The sequence below is a fragment of the Barbatula barbatula genome (genome assembly GCF_947034865.1).
Source record: "Barbatula barbatula genome assembly, chromosome: 19".
Classification (NCBI taxonomy): Eukaryota; Metazoa; Chordata; class Actinopteri; order Cypriniformes; family Nemacheilidae; genus Barbatula; species Barbatula barbatula.
Genome location: NC_136782.1, coordinates 18370258 through 18395844, shown reverse-complemented (window position 1 = coordinate 18395844; position 25587 = coordinate 18370258). Strand labels below are relative to the sequence as shown.

Genomic DNA, 25587 nt, shown 5'->3' with positions numbered 1-25587 from the left:
AAACATGTAAATAGATTTTAATTACATAAAACATTTAACTTGAAATGTCCCCAATGTAATTTCTTATCATGTGGTGAAAAATATATTTTCATCTTTAAGTACAACTTACACACAAGACATACAGTATATTATCCAAAATATGTACTGAATTAGTGCAATGGTACTACACAAAATAACACAATCATTAATATGCATGAACTGGCGGAGTGTTAAAAAAACTAAAAACATTGCTTCTGCTAATTAAAATCAGTATGGATGAGCACTAAGTAGTTACAGAGAATGAATGGAACAGAATTAAACATGTTTTCCACAGAAAATTCCACATGTATTCCACAAATACAGTAAACTACAAAAAAATGTGACTTTGTATAGTTAAAAAACATTACAGTATTTTAATACAAATGGCACAGGTTCTCCCAATATAAACACTTCAGTCATAAAGATGAAGTTATAAATGTTAGTGCCATGTTTTGTGTTTTAGTGTCACTACCATAAAACACTATAAATTGTACAAAATTCTTACTTCCTATCAATCCTGCTTAGTCATCAGTATAACTAAAGTTATCAACATTAACCTTGTTAAAAAATGGTAAAGTTCCTTAATGAAATACGACAAGTGTCTCTTGAACACATAAATATACTATAAAACACATATATTTTCTCTAGTCGTGGTTTTCAAAAACTTTTCCTATTCACCCAACAAATAGCATCATTAAAGGGATAGTTCACCTAAAAAGGACAATTCTGTTATCTTTTACTCACCTGTACAAATCTGTACAAATTTCGATGTTCTGCTAAACACAAAGGAATATATTCGGAAAAATGTCAGTAACCAAACAAATCTCATCCCCCGTTAACTCCCATAGTATTTATTTTCACTACTATTGCAGCAAATAGAGGATGAAATCTGTTTGGTTACTGACATTCTTTAAATGTGTTCAGCAGAACAAAGAAATGTTTAGAGGTTTGGAACAACTTGAAATGATGACAGAATTTTCATTTTTTTGGAGGAACTGTCCCTTTAAATCATTTAGAGTTAAACATGAATGACCTTGCACCAGAAAGGCTATAGCACTTTAGGCATGACAGGAGGAAAACACGACTTTTGGATATTTCCACACAACAGATAGAAAACCCTAAAAATATGCAGGCTGTGCTTACTGTACATTGATCTTTTTTAATAGTCTTTCAAATAGTCTTCTGCAGGAATCTATTGAATTTCAATTTAGGATTATTAGGGGTTTCAATAATCAATGACAGGATATTGGGTATTTGACAAGTAATTTGTTACTGTTTGTTTTTAAAATTAGAAAACGCTATGGAATATCTATATTTATAGATTGTTAATCAAGAAGACATTAATGAGTAAAAGATAGCTTTACACGTTAGTTTTTCACAATCGATAAAGAATATTACCAATATGTTTTTACCATATTGGTCAACTATTTCTCCGTAGCTTTTCTACATTTCTAAATTAATTTTTAACAATTGAATTAAATATACAGTGTTTACTCAATATGAGCAACCCAAAATCAAAGTGCTAAAATATTCACGAGTCAATGTTTGAATGCTGAATTCATTATTAATTATCTACATCGGGGTGTTTCTGTAGATTCTGCAATCCATGGCTATTCCTACACTATACACAAATTACACTGATGTTATTTATAACCAAATGAAAGATCATTCACACCGCAGATTATGAAAGCTATTTCAAAGTAGTTTAGTATGTAGTCTCAATGGCAAAACTGGCTAAGCTTAAACGAACCGCGGCAAACCTTTGAATAAACACCACATCTTTAAGTGCTTGAGAGACAACAGAGGAGGAGCCACTGAAGAAATGCACAAATTTCTCTCTCTGTCAACAATTAACTTGTCTTCTAAATCTACAGTATACTGTCTTTATGATAAAGTAGTTTTGATTTACAAAACCCTAATGACTTTATACATGTCATGAAAATACTGTCCTAGTAAATTGTTTTATGTCATCGACCAGAGACATAAAATATTAGTTTTGCTTCTATAGGTCATGACCGCTGACCTTAGGGTTGCAGCTTCATACAGACCCGACAGCGGCTGATGATGTCTGGTTGCGGGGTTGTCCGACGGACCGGTACACTGAAGAGTGAAAGTTTAAAAACACATTTACAAATGAGCGTATTTAATAAATATCTGATTTAAAAGGATTGTTCACCCAAAAATGAAAATTCTATCACCCTTTTCTCACTCTTTTGTCATTTATGACTTCCGTTTTTCATCAGAACACAAGAGAAGATATTTTAAAGAATTTTGTTTTTTCTGTTACCAACTTTGTTCCAAATGTCTTCTTTTGTGTTCTGCAGAAGAAAGAAAGCCACACGGGTTTGAAATGACAAGAGGAAAGTAAATGATGACAGATTTTTCATTCTGGTCACCAAAATATTTTATTTTTGGTTCAGTTACATCACCTGAACATTTTGTCGGGGTCAAGCGATGCCAGCCAGTAGCTGTAGGAATCCGGGTAAAAGTTACAGGTGCCACGGCCATGACACTCGATAAAGGGAATCCTCCGAAACTCTTCCAAACATGAACCTGGAGAGACCAGCGACTGCCCGGAACCTTCTGCACCTGCGCCTGTTTGCTATGAAACACATACCCAGAGGTCAGAGATATAATATCCCACAATTTTTGTGAAATATATACATTATTTTCCATTTGAAAGATGAAGTGATTCCAACTTTTCAGCTTTCTTCATAATAATTCAAGGTTGTTAATGGCATAGATTACAAAATGTCTGACTCTTACCATTACAAAGGAGTAACCTTTCCACAGTGACAGCCATCCTGCAGGGCATTGTGGGATTTTTGTTGTCTGGCTATGAACTGCTATTACATTAGCTGGTGCTTCACATACTGCACATCTTTGAGAGAGAGAGAAACTAAGTTAATTTGTCATTCTTAATTCAACTACTAAAGGAACAGTTTACCAAAAAATGACTTTCATCTGTAACACAAAGGAAGATATTTTGAGGAGTATCTCAATAGTTTTGTGTCCATACAATGGAAGTCAATGATAGTCCTTGTTGTTTGGTTACCAGCATTCTTAAAAATATATTCTCTTGTGTTCTGCAGAAAAAAGGATTAACTATCCCATTAAAGGACCGATTCACCCAAAAATGATTCTGTCGTCATTTACTCACCCTCGAGTTGTTACAAATCTATATACATTACTTGTTCCGATGAACACAAAATAAGATATTTTGAAGAATGTAGGAAAGCAAACTGTTCTGGGCACCTTTGACTACCATTGTCATTTTTCTTACTATGGTAGTCAATGGTGGCCAAGAACTATTTGGTTATAAGCATTCTTCCAAATATCATTCTCCTGTTCATTGAAACAAAGACATTTATACAGAACTCGAGGGGGATGAATAATGTAAGAATCTTTATTTTGGGTGAACCGTCCCTTTAAAGTGTACTAACACAAAGAAGAATTCCAAAGAAACATTGTTATGTATTGCCGTCATATAGATTAATATAAGTCTACATACAACAGCTCAAAATTGCAGAACAACAGGGTATAAACAAAACCAGACCGGCAAAATGTGTTTACCTGCTGATGTACTCTTCCAGTATGTTACCAGAGATAAACGGTTCGTCGCTGGATATCGGTTTGTCTGTAGACAGCCAATAGGAATAATCATTTCGAGAGGCATAGCGGCAGGTGTTATCAGGATTACACACCACAAAAGGCATGGTGGAAAACCTCTGCATACAGCTTCCCAGCGTTCCTACACACACACACACACACACACACACAGATTATTGCCCTGGTTGAAATATGTGTGTTTGTGTTTTTAATTAAATATGGCTCTTCAGGACTGTATTGTTATATTTATGTTTATAATGTGCTCACATACTGTATAATTTTTCATCTCACATTTTCATATGTGCATGTGTGTGTCATCCTGTCAGTGTTTGTGTGTATGATTTGCTGCGTTTCATGCCTAAATCTTGACCATGTCCACGGTTATTGCCGTGGATGAAGAGAAGAGAATATCCATCATACAGACGTCTTGATCCTTTGGGGCAGGGTGGCACATTAATTTTCTGACTATGCTTGGTATAAAGAAACCCATCATTTGTGACGTTTTGTATTGGTCCCTGGGGACCAACCGCACCCTTGCGACCCACTTCGCCAGACAACCCGGGAGCACCTATATAAAGGACCAGACAATTTTTCTATAGTATGTGGTTTTTGTGATCAAATTGATTTCATGAAGGATATGTTCTAGGAGATATAGCTTTTAAACTTGCCTTCCTGTCCGGGTGGACCAAAGTCTCCTTTCGGGCCAGGGTTTCCAGGCCGTCCAGGAGAACCATCTGAGCCTGTGTCTCCCCTATACCCCTGTGTTCCTGAAATGAATTATGTAAGATTAATAAAACTGAATAAAAAAATTGTTTTTGGGTGTGATTTGTGTGTTTATGGATTACCTGGAGGTCCATGTAATCCTTGAGGGCCAGGTATTCCCTGTGTGCCCTTTTCACCGACTAGGCCAGGTAAACCAGGGTCTCCTGGAATTTGGATGACCTCAGGCACCACATCAGAACCTTTAGGACCTAATACAGTATAAAAGTTTATTTATTCATGTTTTTTGTCAAATGTTGAAAGAAAGGTTGTTGTTGTGTAAACTAATGATTGGCATGACAAAAACAAATCGGCAAAAATATTTTGGCTTCACATGCAAAAAACATGACCATAGAACAACTCAGATTATCAAAAATCATTTAGTCAGGATGGAAGCTTGATAAAGCATCACCAGTCATGAAATATCACCTTTAGATCCAGGAGATCCTTTACAACCTTTTGACCCAGGAGGGCCAGGTGGTCCACAATTTCCTTGTTGACCTGCAATACAAGCACAAAACACATTTTAAACATGTGTTTAAAATACATTTATCTACCAGTCCCACGTTTTTACATTTTCATTAGAACTACATCTAATTAGGATGTCTTACCATTTGGCCCCATGCAACCCAAAGGCCCAATTTCTCCTTTCACACCCCTGTAGCCAGGGCCTCCATCTCCACCCTGGAAAAAAAAAGAATTACCTCAGGTCTTAAAAATGTAATCCAACAAACAAATTCGGTGAGCTTCAGAATTTTGGTTTACATTTTTTCTTTTACCTACTGTATAAAGGTCATTTAAGTTTGTGTATTGTTCTTTTTACAAATTTTTTACAAATTAAAGAACTACAAGTTTCTCAAAAAATACACATGATGATGTCAAAATTGTTAAAGATCTGCTTAGGTTAACTAGCATACACATTTGTCTTTATTGTCCACTTACTGGTGTTCCTGGAAACCCCCGCTCACCAATGCACCCTGGCGGTCCTCTATGGCCCAGTGGCCCAAAGATGCCTTTATCTCCCTTCATTCCTGGACCAGGAGGACCGGGAGGCCCACGTGTTCCTGTGAAACCTGAATTTGCATATACATGCACAGAATTAACAGAATGAGAAATTGTTCAAATTCAAGAAACTCAAAGACGACTAACTACCGTGTCGGCCATGTAGTCCCATTGGTCCTCGATCCCCTTTTGGTCCAGGTATACAGATTCCAGCTAAACCTTTACATCCACGTGGCCCCGGATCTCCAAGCAGACCAGGGGGACCAAGATCTCCAACTGGCCCACAGGGTCCTGGTGGCCCACATAATCCTTGAGGTCCGAGTTCGCCTTTATTACCTAAAATTGTTATATACACCACACATATCATACAGACATAGTGAAGTGATAAAGATCTACATTTAAAACTGGTCAGCATTAATGACTTACCTTTCTCACCCTTGTAACCATGTGGGCCAGGATTCCCGTTAACAGTGGCTAAAAATAAAATGAGGATTGTTTAATAAAATTAATCCTGTATGTGTGTATATGCATGTGCTTGCATATGACGTCTTACGGCCTCTATCTCCTTTTGTTCCAACTGGCCCAGGAATACCATCCCTCCCTTGATCTCCACGGGGTCCCGGAGCTCCAGGATCCCCACACGGACCAGGAACCCCTTGAGAAAACAAATAACACAGACACTTACATGCATCCAAGCTCTTAAGGTTAGTTCTTTATCTAAAGGTGATCTAAAGTTGTTAAAGAATCAGATCATACCTGGTCCACCAGAAGGCCCTTGATATCCAGGTGCACCCGGAAGACCATCTAAACCATTATCACCAGGAAGTCCTGGAGATCCTTATAATGAGAATCAGAAACAAACAGTTTCTGTGAAATTGTACGTAAAGTTGACACAAAATGAGAAATAAATGGTGCATTCGTTAGGATTAGTATTACAAATTAGTTCATGAATACCTGGATCTCCTGGAACTCCAGTTTTGCCTTTTTCCCCAGGACGCCCCGGTAAACCTCGGAAACCAGCATTGCCAAATATACCCTTGTCACCCTTCCCACCTTTATTCCCTGGACTACCCGGCTCCCCCTGACAGAATCAGAAAGAATGAAAGTGGGTAGCCAATGTAATATCTGTGTTAATTTGCTTTGACAAGATAACTTCCGTTTTAAAACGTAGTAGGCTGGTGACCCAGCTGCCTAGTCAGTATAATCAAATAAAAAAATGCATATTTATTTTAATACTTAAAGTATTTTAACTCTTTCCCCACCATTGACAAGTTATCTCGTCATTTAAAAAAACAACCGTTCCCTACCAAAGACAAGTTATTACGGCAATCTGTGTTTGTACTGCAGGTGGCGCTGTTTCACACCTGGCATATTAAATTACTCCAAATTATAGGAGACAATACCTTCACACCAGGTGCTCCTGGAAGCCCGAGCCCAGGCTGGCTGGGTTCACCTTTGATCCCCTTTGGTCCATCAGATCCCGGGCAACCAGGAGTCCCAGCCTCCCCACGACCACCAGGTGAACCTTTGCTACCTTTCAAGCCTGTAAGAAAAAGTCCCTACATTTAAGTATGTAAAATAATATTAAAGCATCACTGCTGTTATAAATGAGTTCAATTCAAGGCACTTAATTGGTGTGCATATGAACATACCCGGAAACCCTGTAATCCCTGGATTCCCATTGCTGCCATCAATACCTGGATTTCCAGGAACCCCCCTTATGCCAGGGTCACCAGGAGGACCTAAGAATGAGATGTACAATTGTCTTCTAATATGTATAGTATGCTTTTTAAGGAATATGTATGAAGAAAGGCATCTGTACCTGGTGGACCAGGATCACCCTGAAGTCCATTCTTTCCACATGCTCCATAGTTGCCTGTGACTCCCTGGTCGCCTTTAGAACCAGGGAGACCAATAATACCTAAAACATAGTATTTTACAATGAATGTCTTGATGAGCCACCAACAAATATGTAAAACGTGCACAGTGTATCCCAGAGGCTGAAAAGTCACCTGGTAATCCGGAGTCACCAGGATCGCCTGAAGACACCATGCTTGTGGGCTCTCCTTTGGGACCAACAGCACCACGGTCTCCTGGTGTTCCACATTGTCCTATATTACCTGGCACTCCATTGCTTCCAATTAAACCTGAAAAGAGATTATCACAATCATTATGATAATTTTATCAAACAATACACATAAACAATTCTTTGTATTTTGCAACTTGTTTATTTAAACCTTTAGATCCAGGGGGTCCAGGAGGTCCAGGATTTCCATCTGGTCCATATGGGCCAGCGCTTCCGGGACTCCCCTGATGTCCCCGTTGACCTTAAACAAGCAGATAGAACAAAGGTGAACTCAATTAGGTTAATAAGTATATGTTTGTGTAACAAGTGTGCTATGCTTGAGTGTTCACGTATGTTGAGTACCTGGGACACCTGGTAAGCCATCTCGACCTTTGAAACCTTTCTGTCCCTGGTTACCAATCAAACCTGTCTCTCCATTTATCCCTGGTATCCCAGCCTCACCTGTTGTACCAGGTAAACCTTGCCCAGGTGGTCCAGTGTCACCCAGAGGCCCCATAGGACCCTTCAGCCCTGAAGAAAAATTACAATATGTCACAGGGAGTACAAGATTTTGGGTTACTTGTGTACTTTTGCTTTTCTAACAAATGTGAGATTTCTAACCTGTGGGTCCATCTTCTCCTTTGAGTCCTAAGGGGCCTTCATCACCTTTGGCCCCTGCAGTACAGGATCCTGGAAGCCCTTCTACTCCAGGCAAGCCATCAAACCCCTGCACACCTGTCAACAGTGTGAAAACAATGCATGTACATGTGTGCATTTGTAAGTGATTTTGATGAAAACAATTGTGTGTATACAGTATCAGAAATCCACCAACCATGTTCTCCTGGTGGCCCATCTCTCCCATTTTGACCTGGACATCCACGTGGTCCAGGAATGCCGCAGTCTCCTAGATCCCCGAGGGTCCCTTCTTCTCCTGGCAGCCCCTGCCGACCCATGGGCCCTGGACTGCTGAACGTTGTGTCCCCCTATAGATACAATTGAAGTTTATTGTCAGTCTGTTCTTGATCAATAAAGATGCACAGCCAGCTGACAAGTTCCATCCAATGGTACACATTCCTTCCATATCACCGCTCTGACCTTTGTGCCTGGCAGCCCTGGTGGTCCCGCTGGGCCAGGGCGGCCTATGCATCCTAAATGAGGTGGACCTGAACTCCCCTTCACACCCTTATCACCTGAGAAGAGAAGCACAGATTTGAGAACACCCATCCAAATCCAAAATCCACAAACCTATGACCTACTGTACCTTTAGGACCAGTAGGTCCACAAGCTCCCGGTATTGACAGCCCTTTCTCTCCTTTTAGCCCAGCTAGTCCGGGGAATCCTTGAAATCCGTTGTCACCTGTATTACCTTTAACAAACACACAGAGGAACATCTTCATAAAATCTACATCTGGAACTCTGTGCAGTTGTTCATACATCAACGCTCTCGTCTGCTTTACCCGGAGGTCCTGGTAGACCATGTGTACCACGGCATCCAGGCATTCCCGAGTCTCCGGGGGTCGACAGTACCAATCCTGGAGATCCTTTCTCACCTGTGTGATGTAACTGCAATGTGTGAGCATGTACGTTTACTTTGACACCACTAGTGGTACTTTACTGCTGTTTGTCATCACTTCTCTTAGAAAAATGCCATTGTCTTTTATTAACCTAGACTCACATACTTACTTCCATTTATATATTCTTGCATACCTGGTTCTCCTGGATTTCCCGGTTGGCCCAAAACTCCCAAGCTTCCTTTTTCTCCAGGTGGGCCTGGTTGGCCCACACCCACAGGTCCCTGATTCCCTGTTGGACCTTCAATTCCAGGTCCTCCTTCACGTCCTGGGTCTCCACTGTTTCCTTTAGGTCCTGGAGGCCCCTGGAAAAAACATGGTCAAAATATTTCAAAGCTGTTCCCGGTGTACAAAATTGGTAAAGACTATTCTAAAACGAACCAGATTTCCTTTTGCTCCTGCCGGGCCTTTATAGCCAGGATTTCCAGGTGTGCCAGCTCTTCCATGTATCCCAGATGGTCCTGCTGCACCAGGGTTTCCTTTCTGGCCCTTCTCCCCTGTCTCAATTACTGTCCCAATGTCTCCTTTGGATCCTGGGGGCCCTGGTAAGCCTGAAGGACCTAATGAACCCTATTAAAGATTTTGATTCTTGTTACAGACATGTTCAACAGTTTCTTGTTGAAGCAAAATGCGGAGACGCATTTGCAGATCATCAGGTATAGCAAAACATTTTTTAAAACAAGTGTGCTGGTAAACTCACCTGAGGACCAGATTGACCCTCTGGGCCTCGATTGCCTTGAGATCCTTTGATACCTTGATTCCCAACAACACCTACAAAGAGACAGGCCTTTATTAATAGTTCTCCTACCTGTTGCCAAACCCATCCAATCCGTAAAATCCCAATGAGCTTTAACACGGAGAGATGACTTCACCAGGATCTCCAGGTTGACCAGGATCTCCACGTGGTCCGGGAGGTCCAGGGTCAGCATCAATGATGACACACAACAAACACAGATCTCCTTGCTCACCTTAGAAAGAAATTAAGAATACATTTTATTCACATGTATCTACTCAGGTCGTTGTTAAATAGACAATTATTGAATAGACTGTTTTGAGTTTGTGTGTGCAAGGTCAAATCTGACAGCATGTCACAGGTGTCAACTTGATTTGAGCACAACAATAAAACCTTAAACATTCCTATATTCAATTCAATGTCAAAATAAATATGAATGAATGCCATATGAATCACACCTGGTTTTCCAGGATCTCCATGGAAACCCTCAGGGCCTTTTAGGCCTTTCTCACCCTGAAGCCCTCCTTGTCCCACATGGGCAATGACATCTGAGGGAGGGAACCAGACACATAGGAAAAAAAACTTTGATGTCCTAGATACCTTATTTATGTGCTTGCTGAAAAATATGTCCCTTGTGCATTCTTTAAATCTTACGATAACATAATTTGTTTTACTTAATTAAGATTCTTCTAAAAAAAGACAATGCCATAATGTCTTGCTCCGTGAATAAAATATATCCAAGATGTCAGACAATGTGTGAAAATATTATAATTTTAACCTTCTATATTATTCTGGACTGAAATAATGTGAGGTTCAACTATATTGTTCAACAAATATTGTTCATGTTCCTATTGAAAGTAAATAAAGAACACTTACTTGGGGTTCCTGGAGGCCCAGGGTCACCAAGGAGTCCTCGTTCTCCTGGTAGTCCATCATATCCTTTTGGTCCAGTGACGTAAGGTGCTGGTTCTCCATGGTCCCCCTTTACACCCCTTAACCCTGGAGGACCTGGAGGTCCTTGAGGTCCAGGTTTAGCAGTCCCTGACGTATTTGAGTAAAAAAGATGTTAAATGTGTGGTTGTGCGTAAAGATGTGTGGTTGAGAAACAGAACGATAAAGATGCATCATTTACCTGGTGGTCCTGGATTTCCTGGAAAGCCATGGAAACCTTGCAAAAGACAATTTTATAGGAATCTAATTAATTAATGTTTCTTTGATCTTACAACAGGCTTAAGTTAGATCATTGGTAATGTCAATGATTTGCTATTTGTTAGTTTGTTGGACTTTGTTTTTCTTTGTTGATTGTTTTTAAGCAACACAACATTAATTAATTTAGTTATTTAGTTACTAACCTTCACTTCCCCTGAGGCCACGACATCCTGGTGGCCCGAGAAAACCTTTTGGACCTTTAACATTCCCATTTACTACAATGAACTAAATATAGACACGCACATCACTTCTAAAACCAAAATAATATCTACATTTCAATAAAAAAAATTCAAAACCGTATAATAATACTTGAACTGGATGTATAGGGCAAGTACCTCTCCAGGGAGACCAGGGGGACCAGTGTCACCCTTCAGACCCTAATGGGAACAAATACTAACAGATTAATTTAGGAATGACTGAAATAAATTCCACTTAAATGAAGAATCCAGACAGAAACAGTAAATATACCATTTCCCCGGCTATCCCAATATATCCTTGATATCCGGGATCTCCATGCACACCCTGTGTAAACACATAAAAAATAACTTAAACCTTCTGTTCCATTTAATCGTTTCTTGGTTTCTTTAGATGAATGTCTGGATTGGCTGGTTAAAAATAGTTTGGTGACCTGCATGCATTTGTCAGGCGACTAGCTGTAATGGGTTAAGTTCTTACCGGTTGGCCGACCTCACCCTCTAGTCCATCCGAACCATATTTACCCTGAAAATCAAAAAACAGTATAACAAATCAGGTTAAACTGATTTGATTGAGGCCATAAGAAATAAAAAAATTCTGAATATATGAGCCAGAGATTTTGATAATTTGGCTAATGAATGTTGTGTTTTTTTTTATTAAAAAATTTGAATAATGTTATTTACTAGGCCGCCGGGATCCCCTGTTTCCCCTTTCTCCCCCTCTGAACCAGGAAGCCCAGGAGGACCCTGTGGAGCAAAGCGAATAGGATTTGTCAATAAAAATCTAATTTGAAGCTCTTCACAATTGTAAAAACAAACAAACATAACATAAACAAACATAACATTTCTGTATGTGAGTGTATTTGTTTCCTTACACATGGTCCAATGCAGCCAGGGTCTCCAGGATCACCCGGGTCACCCTGAAAACAAAAAAGTGACAATAAAAACTTATTTAAAAGTCAATTTAAAATATATAGCACTTTTTACAATGTTGCTTTGTTTAAAAGCAACTTTACATGAAATAAAGAAAAGACATAGCAGTACAGTAAAAGAGTGGAAAGAATAGAAACAGAGAGGTCCATCCTCATAAAAGCAATGTTAAAGGAATTTGCAGAAGATAATCTAATATCAGCAGTCTCCCGGTGAACAAGTCAACACGGCACTCTGGCAAGGAATCAAAAATCTAATGATGAAAAAAATTAATGGAAAAAACTCATGAGAAACCAGTATCAGCCTGGAGTGCCAGTTCTCCTCTGACACATTACAGATTCAGTAAGTGACTTTTGAGTAAACGTAAATTTTTTATGATTAACAAGGAGAGACTATGAGTAGTAATTGCTTTAATTTACGTTTGCTGAAAACAGTTTAGATATGATTTTGTGGAGTCATTTTGTGACTGATATCATCCAACAGATGGAGGTTTGGGCAGGGATAATAATAGAGGAATAATGTAACTGTGCAGCTTACATACACATACCTGTATACAGACTTGCTCAAAATTGTTGGTACCCCTCCACAAAAAACAAAGAATGCACAATTTTCTTTTAAATAACTTGAAACTGACAAAAAGTAATTGTCATCCACCATTGTTTATTCCATATTTAATAGAAATCTGACTTTTCTTTTGATTTTATTTAAAAATTATGGGAACCCCTTACGGGAATCCTTTTGAATTTTTTCACTGCATGCAAACGTTTTCTGTAGCTTGCGGCTGCACCCAGTGAGGTTGGCTACAATTCCATGGACCTTAAACTTCTTAATAATATTTGCAACTGTTGTCACAGTAACATCAAACTGATTGGAGATGGTCTTGTAGCCTTTACCTTTACCATGCTTGTCTATTATTTTCTACAATTTTTGATGTATTATCTTTTCTAAGGGGTACCAACAAATGTGTCCAGGCCATTTTAGAATATCTTTGTAGAATAAGCATATAATTATTATAAGCAAATAATTCATCTCTTTCCACAGCTTCTTTGCTTTATTCTCTGACATACCAAAGGCATGCAAGTATATATGATACAATAGGTTTTAATTTCATCACTCTTCAGGAGGAATGAAGCATTATTTCAATGAGCTGTAAGGGTACCAACAAATTTGAGCACGTCTGAATAATATATAGCTCTAGGCTACCTTAGGCTCCTTCGGTCCTGATGCAAATAACTTGACACCTTTGTCTCCTGGTATGCCAGGCAGACCCCTGTCCCCCTACAACAGAGCCACAGCAAATAGATTAATTACATAACAAAAGCCTTAAGAGATAACACAATCTAGTTTGCTCTGGATGTTCACATTAGGTGATGCACAAAAATTATTTAAAGAGTAAAAGTTCAGCAGTATAGCGTCTGGTTGGAAATACTGACCATCTGACCTCTGGGTCCAGGTATTCTTATGCTTCGACCCTCGATACCCTAAACATAATACAAACACATAGAGTATACCCATACTGGTCATGTTAGAAATCTATGTGAACAGGACTAACCTTCTCTCCCTGCAACCCTGGAATCCCCTGTATTCCCTATAGATATTTTTAAATGTGGTAAAGTTAGATAAATACATCTTTGAAATTATTACAAAAAGGATTTAAATCACATTGTCATTTGTATCAATAATAAAGATCAAAATGCTGAATAACTTACTGGTGTACCTATAGGGCCTTCTGGTCCCACCGGTCCAAGTATCCCCAGTGACCCAGGCTTACCCTACAGATCCACAACCAGACAACTGAACACACTGTTTGTCCACGTGTTTGTTCTAAATGTGAATCTTAGAATTAATCCTCTTACTTTCACTCCTTCTTTGCCTGGAAACCCACAAAGTCCCTTCACTTGCTCAGAGGGTGGGAAGTATAAGGTGTCTCCCTAATAAAGACAATAACATTTGGTTACATCGGCTTGGCCGTAAGGTTATTTCATAAAAGGATATATTAAATTGGACACATCTCCCAGTTAAAACTCCAATTAAGGTCTTGTGGTTTCATAATTTCCTCACCCTCAAGTGATTTCAAACCTGTAGGACTTTCGTTCTTCGGCAGAATAAAAAAGAAGATATTTTGAAGAATATGGTAACCAAACAACCCTGGCCCAGATTGATTTCAATTGTATGAATACAAAACCACTAAGACATTTCTCAAAATATCTTCTTTTGTGTTCCACAGAATCATATACAGGTTTTGAATGAGATGAGTGCGAACACAGTAAATAATGACAACATTTACATAGTTGGATGAATAATATATGTACACATATATTTATGTATTATGTCTTTTGTAGGGATTCATAACACTTAAAAACAAATAAAAACACACCTTAGGTCCTTGGATGCCAGGTTTTCCCTGAAACAACAGTTTTACACTAGTTTGGTTTTAAGTACACACATAGCAAATTAGAAAACACAGATAGAGGAAAATAAGCAGTGTTTGGTGCAGTTTAAAACTTTAAAGATTTTTATCTCATTAAACTGTTTAAGTTTATTTGGCAAAATAAAGCTGATTATAGAAACACAGCTTTTTCCGGTTCTTGTGTTCCCACCTTATAATGTCATTCAATACAAATTTACATTTACAGTTATTCAGAACTCACCTGCTGGCCACGACACCCCCTCAACCCAGCAATGCCTGGGGAACCAGGGTCACCCTGAAAAAAGCACAATTGAGGTATAGATACAAGTGGTTAATGTTAAAAATCTGAAGGTGAGCAGGACACCGCGTGTTGGTGCATTACTGAATTAAACCTATATGAAAATGACTTGACTATAATGTCATTTAAAGTCCAGTACGAAATAATAATACAAATTTGCTGATAAATAACAAATCGTTCTCAAATGGTGATTATAAACAATGGAGTCCTTTGTCTACCTTTGTTCCATTGCATCCTGGAAGACCCGGAGGCCCCCTAGGACCCTCTTTCCCATGGAGCCCCTGAATAAGAAAAACATAACATACTTTAATGAGTTTCTGGCCAACCCTGATAGTACATATCTCGGTGACATCTATTGGATGTCTGCATTTACATCTGCAAGATGTCTCTGAGATGTTTCCTGTGATCTAGAAGATGTCTTTAAGGTGTTTATGATTAAGAATGTATGTAAAACTGCCTTTTAATGTTCTTTCACAGAGAATGTTTTTTTTTCAGACCTTTACCTGACGGACGTACCTGTGCAATCTGGCATACAGTAATATGAGGAAGCTTGAGGCCCCATCCCCAAACAAATGGGGATGACATTATTATTTATAGCTTACAAGATTACATACAAGGTAAACAAAACATTTTACAAAATAGTGTGGGCGAGGTAAACAATTTTTTGATGGTATATCAAGCAAACAATGTAAAATATTCTGAAAACATACAGGAATGCCTGGTGAGCCAACGTATCCTGCTTCCCCTGGACTTCCCTAATGATGAGAATAAAAAAGAGCACAAAATTATGTACTTTTCAATTATGTAAGGGTCCCAGAGATTATATATTGATATACAGATACAAACGGCATACCCTAGAACCTTTCATTCCTGGTTGGCCCGGAATTCCCATATTTCCCTGTGATAAAAATTTACACATTATTGATATCAAACCACGGAATCCATGATACATAAAAATCACAGTGATGACAAGAAAATTCACCCAGATATTTGGACAGTATATACAGCCAAAGAGGAAATATAAGAGAGCACTTCAGTTTAGCCTTTATTAAGCTTTTCTATATGTATCAGGCGATTTTAGTTGCATTTTAATCCTTTACGATTTCTGAATCCAAACTGGTTATAAAATATATTTTAATATGAACTTGTTTTATTTGCAGTATTCAAGTTCTGTAAAAAATGTTAACACTGTTGGTAATGTTTTTTTACCAGTTTGTTTCAATTGTCTGCAAATAAGTAATAAAACATTTTCATTTGGAATTTGAAATAAATGTTGTCACTAGTCCACAAACTAAAATTATATATTTACTTAAACACATACAAAGATCAAACTAAGAAAAACTCAAAATAATTCTGAAATGATGACATATAAAGAGATACACTCAGCGTACACGCTAAGATATGATTAAAAACAAAAGCAACTTGAATAATGATTATCTTTCTTATATATTGTTATCTGTGATGTATTAACAAAACCGTAAATGACAAACATTTGGACCAGGGATTCCAGGAAGGCCTTCTTTTCCTCGATGCCCTTGAACTCCTTGAACACCATCCAACCCATGAAACCCAGGCGCACCCTGAGAGAGATACAGATAGAGAAGTCATGTCAAGTCACATTTGTTTCTTTTTATCTCTATAGCACATTTAAAAAAAGAGTTGCGTCAAAGTGCTGTACGTTTAAAACATAATGCATAAAACAAATCTTACATTAAAACAACTAATCTTAATCAAACGCTAAAGAAAAAAACTACTATTTAAGAGCAGATCTAAAACTTGCTGAGTGAAGGGACTAGCCTCACATTAATAGCCAAGCTATTCCAGAGCCTGGGAGCTGTAGCAGAGAAGGCGTGAGCACCTTTTGTTTTGCAGCGAAAACGAGGGACGATTAAAAGAGACTGTTTACCAGATCTGAGAGCACTTTGAGGAGAGTCAGAAGATCACAGATATATTTTGGTGCCTTACCCAACAAAGCCTTGTACACAATTTCAAAATAGATCCTGAACCTGACTGGGAGCCAATGGATGCTAAAATGGAGAGTAATGATCCCTTTTTTGTACCAGTGAGAAGCCTTGCTGCAGCATTTTTTGCAGACAATATCAGACAATTAGGCAAGCCGCTAAAAAGGGAGTTGAAGTAGTCCAAGCACTGTTATGAAGGCGTGGATTACAGTCTCCAAATCTTTGTGGGACAGAAGCTGTTTTTATTTCGCAACTGAACTCAAATGGAACAAACTTCCCTTCACTACGTTTCAAACCTGTTTCTCAAAATTCAACAATGAATCAAATACAACCCCAAGATTTCATACGTGAGTTTGAACACTAGCAGAGAGAGAGACCAAACCAGAAATGGTTATAGACCTAGGTTGGCATAAAATCAGAATTTCATTTTTGCCTTTATTTAATTGCAATAAATTATTAGTCATACAACATATTATCTCTTCAAAACAGTCAGAGAGCGTGTTCCAGGAATCCCTATTATCGATCTTTGCTAGAAGAAAAAACTATCGTCAGAACAGCAGTGGTACAAGATCTTATATTTCTTCAAAATGGCACCAAGGGGAAACATATACAGCGAGAAAAGTAAAGGGCCTAAAATGGACCCTTGGGGAACATTGCATGAAAAGGGAACTGGCTGAGAACAGAACTTCTCAATGCTCGCTGAGAGGGTTATATCCTACAGATAGGAGGCCAACCATTGTAACGCGACCCCCTGTATACCCACCACAATTTCCAGCCTATGTAACAAAATGCTATGGTCGATTGGTCTTATTCAGCAGGTGTCATTCTGTTAAGAGATACATGTACAATGTTCTCTGCAACAGAGTCTATTTCCATAAAATGTTGAATGTTCAATAGAATGATAACTAGCATGTAAACAAATGGAGAGAAACTTACATAAAAAAGGTTAAACAAACATAAAAGAGTTTCAAAATGAAATGTATTCTAGAACCGAATGACCTCAACAAACCCAACTGAGTAAATTTGTGTAACTGGATGTAATTTTAAGATATGATGCACATTTCAAGATTATTTTCAATTATCCATCAACAAAGAGATCAAAAAGAGCTGGTCAGCGATTCAGCAAAATAACTTTGCATGCATCAGATCCCATTTATAAATCCCTTGGCTTTTGTTGCAGGGAACATACCATGACAGGTATGCCAAACATACATGTATAGAAAGAACTGGAACACAGACTTACACACACACACACACACACACAGTGACATACAGAATAGCAGATGCGTGACTATTCTTGATAAATGTCTGTATTTTCGGGCATCAATAGTGTTGTAGATTATCTGATATGGACACCTGGGTGGCCAATTCATCCATATCTGTTGTGTCACGTAGAAATATCGAGGAGACCACCCACAACCATAAAACAACATCATTTTTTAATATGTCGTAGCCAAGCCCCGAATATTACAGTTGTCATAACAGCCACATCCAACCATTTATTTTCAAGAACTAGACAACTTTTTTAAAGTGTTTAAAGTATTTATTCTCATTTGTGTTTAAAAGATACTTTGTGTTTGGTGATTATTTAATCTCAGAAAACTTGATGGAGTTGTTTGAAATGTTTCAAATTGTTATACAATATCAACTTTGTCTCATGTTTCTCTAATTGTTCTAGATCTGTAGAAATGTCTTTGTTCTGAAAAGAAAGATATTTGAAAGAATGTTAGCAACTGACAGTTCCGGGGCACCACTGACTACCATGGTAGAATACAATTATAGGATAATAGAAGGTGCGCCAGAACTGTTTTCTTTGCTAAATTCCTCAAAATATCTTTCTTTGTGCTCAACAGAACAAAACAATACACATTTTTCCTACTATGGCAGTCAATGGTGCCTCAGAACAGTAAGCTGCTAAAATTCTTCCAAATATCTTTTTTTGTGTTCATCCGTTTCTTTGTTTTTGTTTCTTTAAAGGAGTAAAATTCTGTCATCATTTACTGACCCTCTTGTCATTTCAAACCGGTATGACTTTCTTCCGCAAAACACAAAATAATATATTATGAAGAAAGTTGTTCACAGCCCCCCATTTACTTGCATTGGTACAATAGAAGTAAATGGGGGCTGGGCTGTTCTGTTACCAACATTTTTCAAACAATCTTCTTTTGTTTTCTGTAGAAGAAAGAAAGTCATACAGCTTTGAAATGACAAGCAGGGTGTAAATGATGACAGAATTTTATTTTTGAAGGTGAACTACTCCTTTAAAGCATCTTTAGTAAACAGATTACAGTATGGATGAAGTCATAGCCTTAGATACTATGACTTCATAGTGGTTCTCTAGTGCTACCAGAAGGGGGCAGCACTTACATAAAGTTTATATCATACAGCTGATCGGGCATCTTCTGAGTCTAGACACTCTCCAAAGTACACACATGTATGTGTCTAGCCCCAACGATTACAAATTCTAAAAGTGTCGTGACCAATATGTGCACATATTTTAATGTGTATATATATATAATTTATTATCTGTGTGAGTCTGTGTATAGATTTATCTGTGTTCTTATACTCTTACCTTATCGCCTTTAATTCCATGACAGTCACACCGGGATTTCCCGCTGCAAGAACAGCCCTGTGTGAACAAACATATATGTGAACAAACATGAACACAGTATGACTTGTACATTTTTTTAAGGAAAATGATAAGGGTGAGCCCATGCAAACACAATGGTATAGTGTTGCACAGAGATCCATGACACTAGTTTAAGTGCCTGCTCTTTTTTTGGATTCCCACCAACCAAAAATATTAATGAGATGAATGCACACAGGATTTACAATGCTCATAGTTTCCGAGAGGGTCATAGTAAACAATGTCAGGCACGATGAATGCAATTTTACTGACAGTTTTTATCAAAAAAATATAAACAAGTATGGCAACACGTAGTTCAACTTTATTAAGCTGTTGGGGTTGGGGTAGGTGCAGGCGTTAGCCTGTAATTATAAGGCGAGATTTTGCGAGCAGTGACTAATCAAATCAAACAAGACTGAGCTAATGTCACGTCTTCAGCTGTTCAGCAAGACAAACGACTAATGCTGATTTAGATTAAAAATATGATTATGATTATGAAATATGATATTTTAAGTAAAATCTTTGCGAAAAGTTAAATGCATTGAAAAATTATTCCACAACCTTTGTATGGTCTGTGCTAAAAAAGGGACAGTTCAACTAAAATTAGTAGTAATGAAATTATCAAATGTTTTGACAATCACAATAAACTTTAAATGTTTTTATGACATTCCTACATCCCAAACACAGTTACAACTAATAGAATTGGGTGTGTTAGCTTTAAAGTGTGCTTGCAAATAATCAAACATAGACAAAAGTCGATTTTGTCGGGACAAAGGGGGACCCCCAAATAAAAAAATTTGGGTCTGGTTTTGTGTGTCAGTCAGTGACTTGGAAATCTCACGTGGATTGAGTCTGCATCGATCAAGGAAGTCAAATATACGTATTCAATAGGGAAAATCGAAAATTTTAAGTTTATTTTACTAAAGTAAAATTATTTTTTACCATAGTTTAGGTTATCACAGAGGGCCCTGATGGTTCGTTACAGGAACACACTGAGACAAAACAAGTCTCCTAGTGATCTCAGATTGTTGAGGCTGTTGTCATTGGGACAACCCTTGTAACTGCCATTGTGTGTGTGTGTGATGGAGGATGGAGTTGCAGTTCTAAAGAATGGGAGAGTCTGTAAAACATAGACACGACGATAAGATGGAGTGTAATAGATGATTTGTACACCAGTTGTTTGGGTTTTACTGTGCATGTGACAATAACATAAAAGAGAGATATACACATGCCAACAAATGCACACGTCAATGCGCTCACATGCATGGAGAGAGAAATGAGATAAACAGAATTGTGGGGATTAAACAGAGCGGTTCAGGAATGTTTATCAATTCAGAATCCATTTTACTTTGTTTATACATGTGATTTATATGTTGTTTGTGTGTGATGATTCGTGCAAAGGCCGGTATATGAACTTTGGTGAGTATGGGTTGCGCATGTGCATGTTTATCTTATCAGTTGTGATGGATCTGTAGTCAGTGTTGTGGAATCAGCTTCTGAACCAGATGCCATTATGGAGATACCAAGATAACAGACCAGAGTCAGATAAAGACCTGCGCCTGCCTGAAGGAAAATAGAATGTTGAGGGTGTGCTTAAAAAGTTTTGTTGGCTGTTGACAGAGGTGTTTTGTAAAGACGCTTAGTTGCAACGTAGCATAATCCAAAGATAATCGTTTTTAAATACAGACGTGTTATTTATTTATCATCAGTACAATCTGATTCCATCAATTGACTATGTGACTGTAACTCCAAAGTATGTTTTTGTGAGACATATATATATATATAAAAAAAACTTTTTGGGGGCTTTAATACCAAGGAAGCACTCTTCCTACTAAAGATTTGGAACAACTCGAGGGTAAATATAAATTTGGGTGAACTGTTCCTTTACTTTGCACAGGTTCTTAAATCAATTCATGTTAAACACCAATTCCCTGTTTCGCCTCTCTGAATTCAGAATTCTAAACTCTGCTGATGTTGTAGATAAGATGTATGGTGACGATACATACTAATACACACACAGGCCCTCAGCGACACATGTAATAAAATATCCAGCAACTGTGAGATCTGAAGATTATTTGAGAAAGGCCTCAAGTACTGGTGCACACATGCTGTGGGCTTCCCCCTGCTTCAAAGACGCCTGCAGAATGAGTTTATTTGTGCGTGCTCGCAGATGCACAGAGCCTCTATGCAGATAAGCTAAAGGTGAAGTCACGTACTGACAGGTAAACACAGACGGACTGAAAACATGTCATGTGTTAAACATCGATTCATCAATCGTTCCCAAAATAATTTTCTCCATCAAAACTAGGGATGCACCGATATGTACTTTTTGGCCAATAACGATAACCAAACAATTCTTGAACATTGGAAGCCAAATGTTGGTCGATATACAGAACAGTGCACCTAAATATTAATATAACATTTTCTGAGACTGAGAAATAATTTTTCCCCCCTGAAAATCAAGCACCAAGCCCACTTTTCACTTATTCAAGATTCTTTAACTTACAAACTTTTTTGGTATAATGTTTATTCAATAAACAAATTAAAGATGCAACCCAGAAAGGTGTTCTCAATAGCCACAAGTCTCACAGGTCTCAAGACAGCAAGCATTCAGACAGCAGTCGGATTCAAACAAATTGTTTTTACACATGAATCAATATCTACATACTACATGAAAAATGTTTTGTGAATGATCATGCGGAAAGGCAGTACTGTACTGGTTAAATGTGAGCAGCGTGCAGCTGAAGGGGTTCAGCCAGAGGAAATGATTCAAAGATTATAGGCTATAATATATCGGCTTAAATTTTGAAAAATGACCATTTATCGTCCGATGCCGATATGCCCGATAATTTATCGTGCATCCCTACTCAAAACAAAGTCCCAAAAAAATGAATGTATGTGATGCAAATGTGGGGTGTGTAGATAAGAGGTGCGTAAAAGAATGAAAGAATGGAATGAAAATGAAGACAGAAAAAAAAGTGTGAAATTTGACCGTGGCAAAGCGCTCCTGTTGATTTTAAAATAGTTGAACCGAACCCAAACTAAGAGCAGTGCAGCGATGAATAGAAAATATTCCTAAGCACCTCCCAGTCTATCAGCCCACAGGAACAGGCTCAGACTGACACACACAAACAAACCCAGATTCTTCGACACCTGTCTGAAATAATCAAGCTAATGTTTATCTGCTTGTGAACAACTGCCAAATGTCTCCTCACTTCAACATAAACTTCACGGTCAGGCTGTCAGTAAAACTCCAGTGCATTTATGTGTGATGTGAAAAAGAATTACACAGAATTTAAACAAATCAGTACGATGACAAAACAGCTGTAAAGTAGATAGAGGCACAAATTACTTCATTGGTATTTGGATGAACTTTTATTTGGGGGAATCTCCTTAAGTATTTTATGCATACATCTTCAGATCATAACGTTTGTAAGGTCTGAAGAACCTCAAGTGACCTAATACTTTAAAAAGTAATGCACATAATATATAAAATTACACAAAGACTCCCATACACGTAACTACCATAAATTTGTGAGAGTGTATTGGACACCATGATGCCACGAGACTTTGAGTGGGTGTCACGTTGTGATATTTTGATCTTCTATTGGTCTCACGCATTCACGTAACACAAATTCAGATGTCAAAGTTAACAATAATTTGGTTTGTTTAACAACGCCAACGTACGTCATAGGTCAAAGAGCATACAGGTCACATGATAATGAAAAACATGGCAGATGCAGTATGTCCGAAATGTATAGAACGTTTCATCGGACGCGTGCCTCAGCTAACTTCCGGTTTGTGTTTGGCTTGTGTCTAATAATATAACGATTGATATTTAATCTAATGTATATTAATATTCATTTGTGTTATTATTTTACTGTATAATAATTGCATTAAATAAACCATTTGTTGAATTTGTTGAAAATAAACCCTTTGTTGTGTTCATTTTTAAATAAACAATTTGTTGAACAGTCCTGTTGTTTGTTTGTAATTTAAACAAATCATATGGTACATTGACATCTAGTGGTTGAGCTTGGTATCAGAGTCTAAATTCAAAATATTGAAGAGACAAGTTTAGCCAAGTAACGGTTCTTCTTGGTTTCTTTTGATTGGTCTCAGAAATAATCTACAGGCACTCTACTGTTTGTGAATGCGTACCGGAAGTTAAGTTGGGGGTCACAAAAGTAACATTTATTTATGTTGTTAAGATGAAACCGTCTATTCTATATACACTACATAGAACGTACGCTCGATAGGTAGGTGCTTAATCCAAATCAGTCTGTACTGTGACAGTATGCGATTTCGGACGCAGCCACTGTCAACTCTGACTTCCTAAAGCTTGGAATGGCTGAGCTCGCTCTGGCCTTTTGATTGGTCAAACATGCAGAAAGATAAACGTGGCGGGGTCCATACTGCCTCAGTAAATCCACCAGGCCTGACAATTAGTCCTACGGCTTTATCTGAATAGAGGGAATCTGAATCAACAAGCAGCTTGGACAAAGGGCTGAATCCATGGACTAAAAACACACAGGTCAGAGCGGGATATGGGATTAGTGTTTAGCAGAGGAGAAGAGACGACAGGATAGGAGATGAGAAGAGAGTTTCTTGTGCTTCCCCTCTGATCTTTTTTCACTCCTTATTGATAACTTCACCCTGGGGGCAGATGCACAGGTTATTTCCTTCATAACATTCCGGGCATTTTCCCTGCTTATGTCCCAAATTTCCATCCCAGAGCAGAAAACATCCCGGATCACTTCAAGGCACACACAACAGTCTGTTGCTTGAAAACGAGAGACTTAATCATGTTTAATTTCGATATGCTGTACAGTATTTACATGAGACTTGTGTGTGTGTGTGTGTGTGTGTGTGTGTGTGTGTGTGTGCGCGCGTGCGCGTGTGTGCGTTTGTGCGCGCGTGTGCGTGTGTGCGTGCGAGAGAGAGAGAGAGAGAGAGAGAGAGAGAGAGAGAGAGAGAGAGAGAGAGAGAGAGAGAGAGAGAGAGAGATGGGTCTGGATAAGGGGCAGCATCTACAAGACAGAACCTGCAATAGATGTCTGCATGTGATATAAGAAGCAGTTCTCATAGAACCATACTGACCCCACAGCCACTTCTTCAACATAGCACACAATCCCCCAGAGAGTGAAACAACCTGGTGATTTCAGTATTGTTGTTTACAAAATAAATAAATGTAAGTAAACAATATTCAAATGGTTCACACCTTTAGCATTATCCTCAAGTTGGGAAATACAAAAAAGCGATACATAAATGAAATCAAATGGTAAGATGGTTGAATTTCACATAAATTCACATAAAATGTAATTGTATGAAAACAATAGTGGACATTTTTGGCCTCAGACAAACTTTAAACAATTCCCTGACACAAAAATATACAGGTCGTTAAACAAAATACGAGACATAATTTAGAGTTGTACTTAATTATTGGACGTGACAGATAAAGCGCCCCTACTGGATTCTGTAAAAACTAAAGTCAGAAAAGTATAAGGATTTCAAGAGAAGTAGAACAGAACATTTCCTGTTTCAAGCGTAGATTAATGCAACATTGTAACATATCAGATCGTTTGCTTATCTCTCATCCATACTGTCATAGTCAGGAAAAGTCCATATGGTTGATTTATGAATGACCCTGCAAACTTTGGTGTTTACTGTTTATACTTAAATTATTCTTATAATTGATAGACAACACCACAACACTTCTAATGGATTGGATGGTTATAACAAAAATGGTACTGGGGAAGACTATAATTGTCTATATTTGGGTTTTTACTGTTAATGTGTTGGGTGCTATTGGTGGGATGTTATATGGCGCATGGAAACCAATGCAAAACTATTAAATCCTACTGGACTAAGATCCAAAACACGTTACATAAACAAATATTGTATGGTTTCAATGGAATACAGCTGATGGTTCATGGGAACCATTTGAATTTGTATTACTTTTATCAGCAAAGTATTAATTATACTCACCCCATCAGTCATTGCTGGTGTAAGAAGTCCAAGCAGCAACAGTCCAACAAGTGTCGTTCGCAATATTGAGCAAGAATCCATTTTCATATTGATATTGGACGTGCGCGCAGTTCTCACAATCGGTCAATCCGCAGTCACCTCAGTCAAACTCTTTTTAGGCGTCCCGCACGGAAACGCAAACTCTCCAAATCCCTGCGACCATCTCGGGGAAAAA

General features: G+C 38.2%; 1 protein-coding gene across 1 annotated transcript; it reads right to left on the bottom strand.

Moving 5' to 3' along the window:
* Positions 1-25576, bottom strand: col4a3 (collagen, type IV, alpha 3). Its single transcript, XM_079480675.1, has 52 exons — positions 25374-25576; positions 19332-19388; positions 16289-16378; positions 15652-15696; positions 15509-15553; positions 15017-15079; positions 14742-14795; positions 14468-14494; positions 13947-14021; positions 13800-13862; positions 13643-13678; positions 13524-13571; positions 13294-13368; positions 12036-12080; positions 11845-11907; positions 11642-11686; positions 11435-11488; positions 11302-11343; positions 11110-11191; positions 10890-10925; positions 10634-10798; positions 10216-10305; positions 9897-9992; positions 9725-9795; positions 9406-9594; positions 9161-9329; positions 8911-9003; positions 8715-8819; positions 8549-8643; positions 8286-8436; positions 8075-8188; positions 7817-7984; positions 7626-7715; positions 7401-7535; positions 7211-7309; positions 7041-7130; positions 6792-6931; positions 6343-6469; positions 6145-6225; positions 5942-6043; positions 5815-5862; positions 5539-5724; positions 5329-5459; positions 4998-5070; positions 4816-4887; positions 4473-4598; positions 4296-4394; positions 3986-4195; positions 3592-3769; positions 2785-2899; positions 2448-2620; positions 1-2118 (listed from the first exon to the last, which is right to left on the bottom strand). The coding sequence occupies exons 1-52, from the start codon at positions 25458-25460 to the stop codon at positions 2043-2045; spliced, it is 4989 nt and encodes a 1662-aa protein (XP_079336801.1). The 5' UTR covers positions 25461-25576; the 3' UTR covers positions 1-2042.
* Positions 25577-25587: the final 11 nt, after the last annotated feature.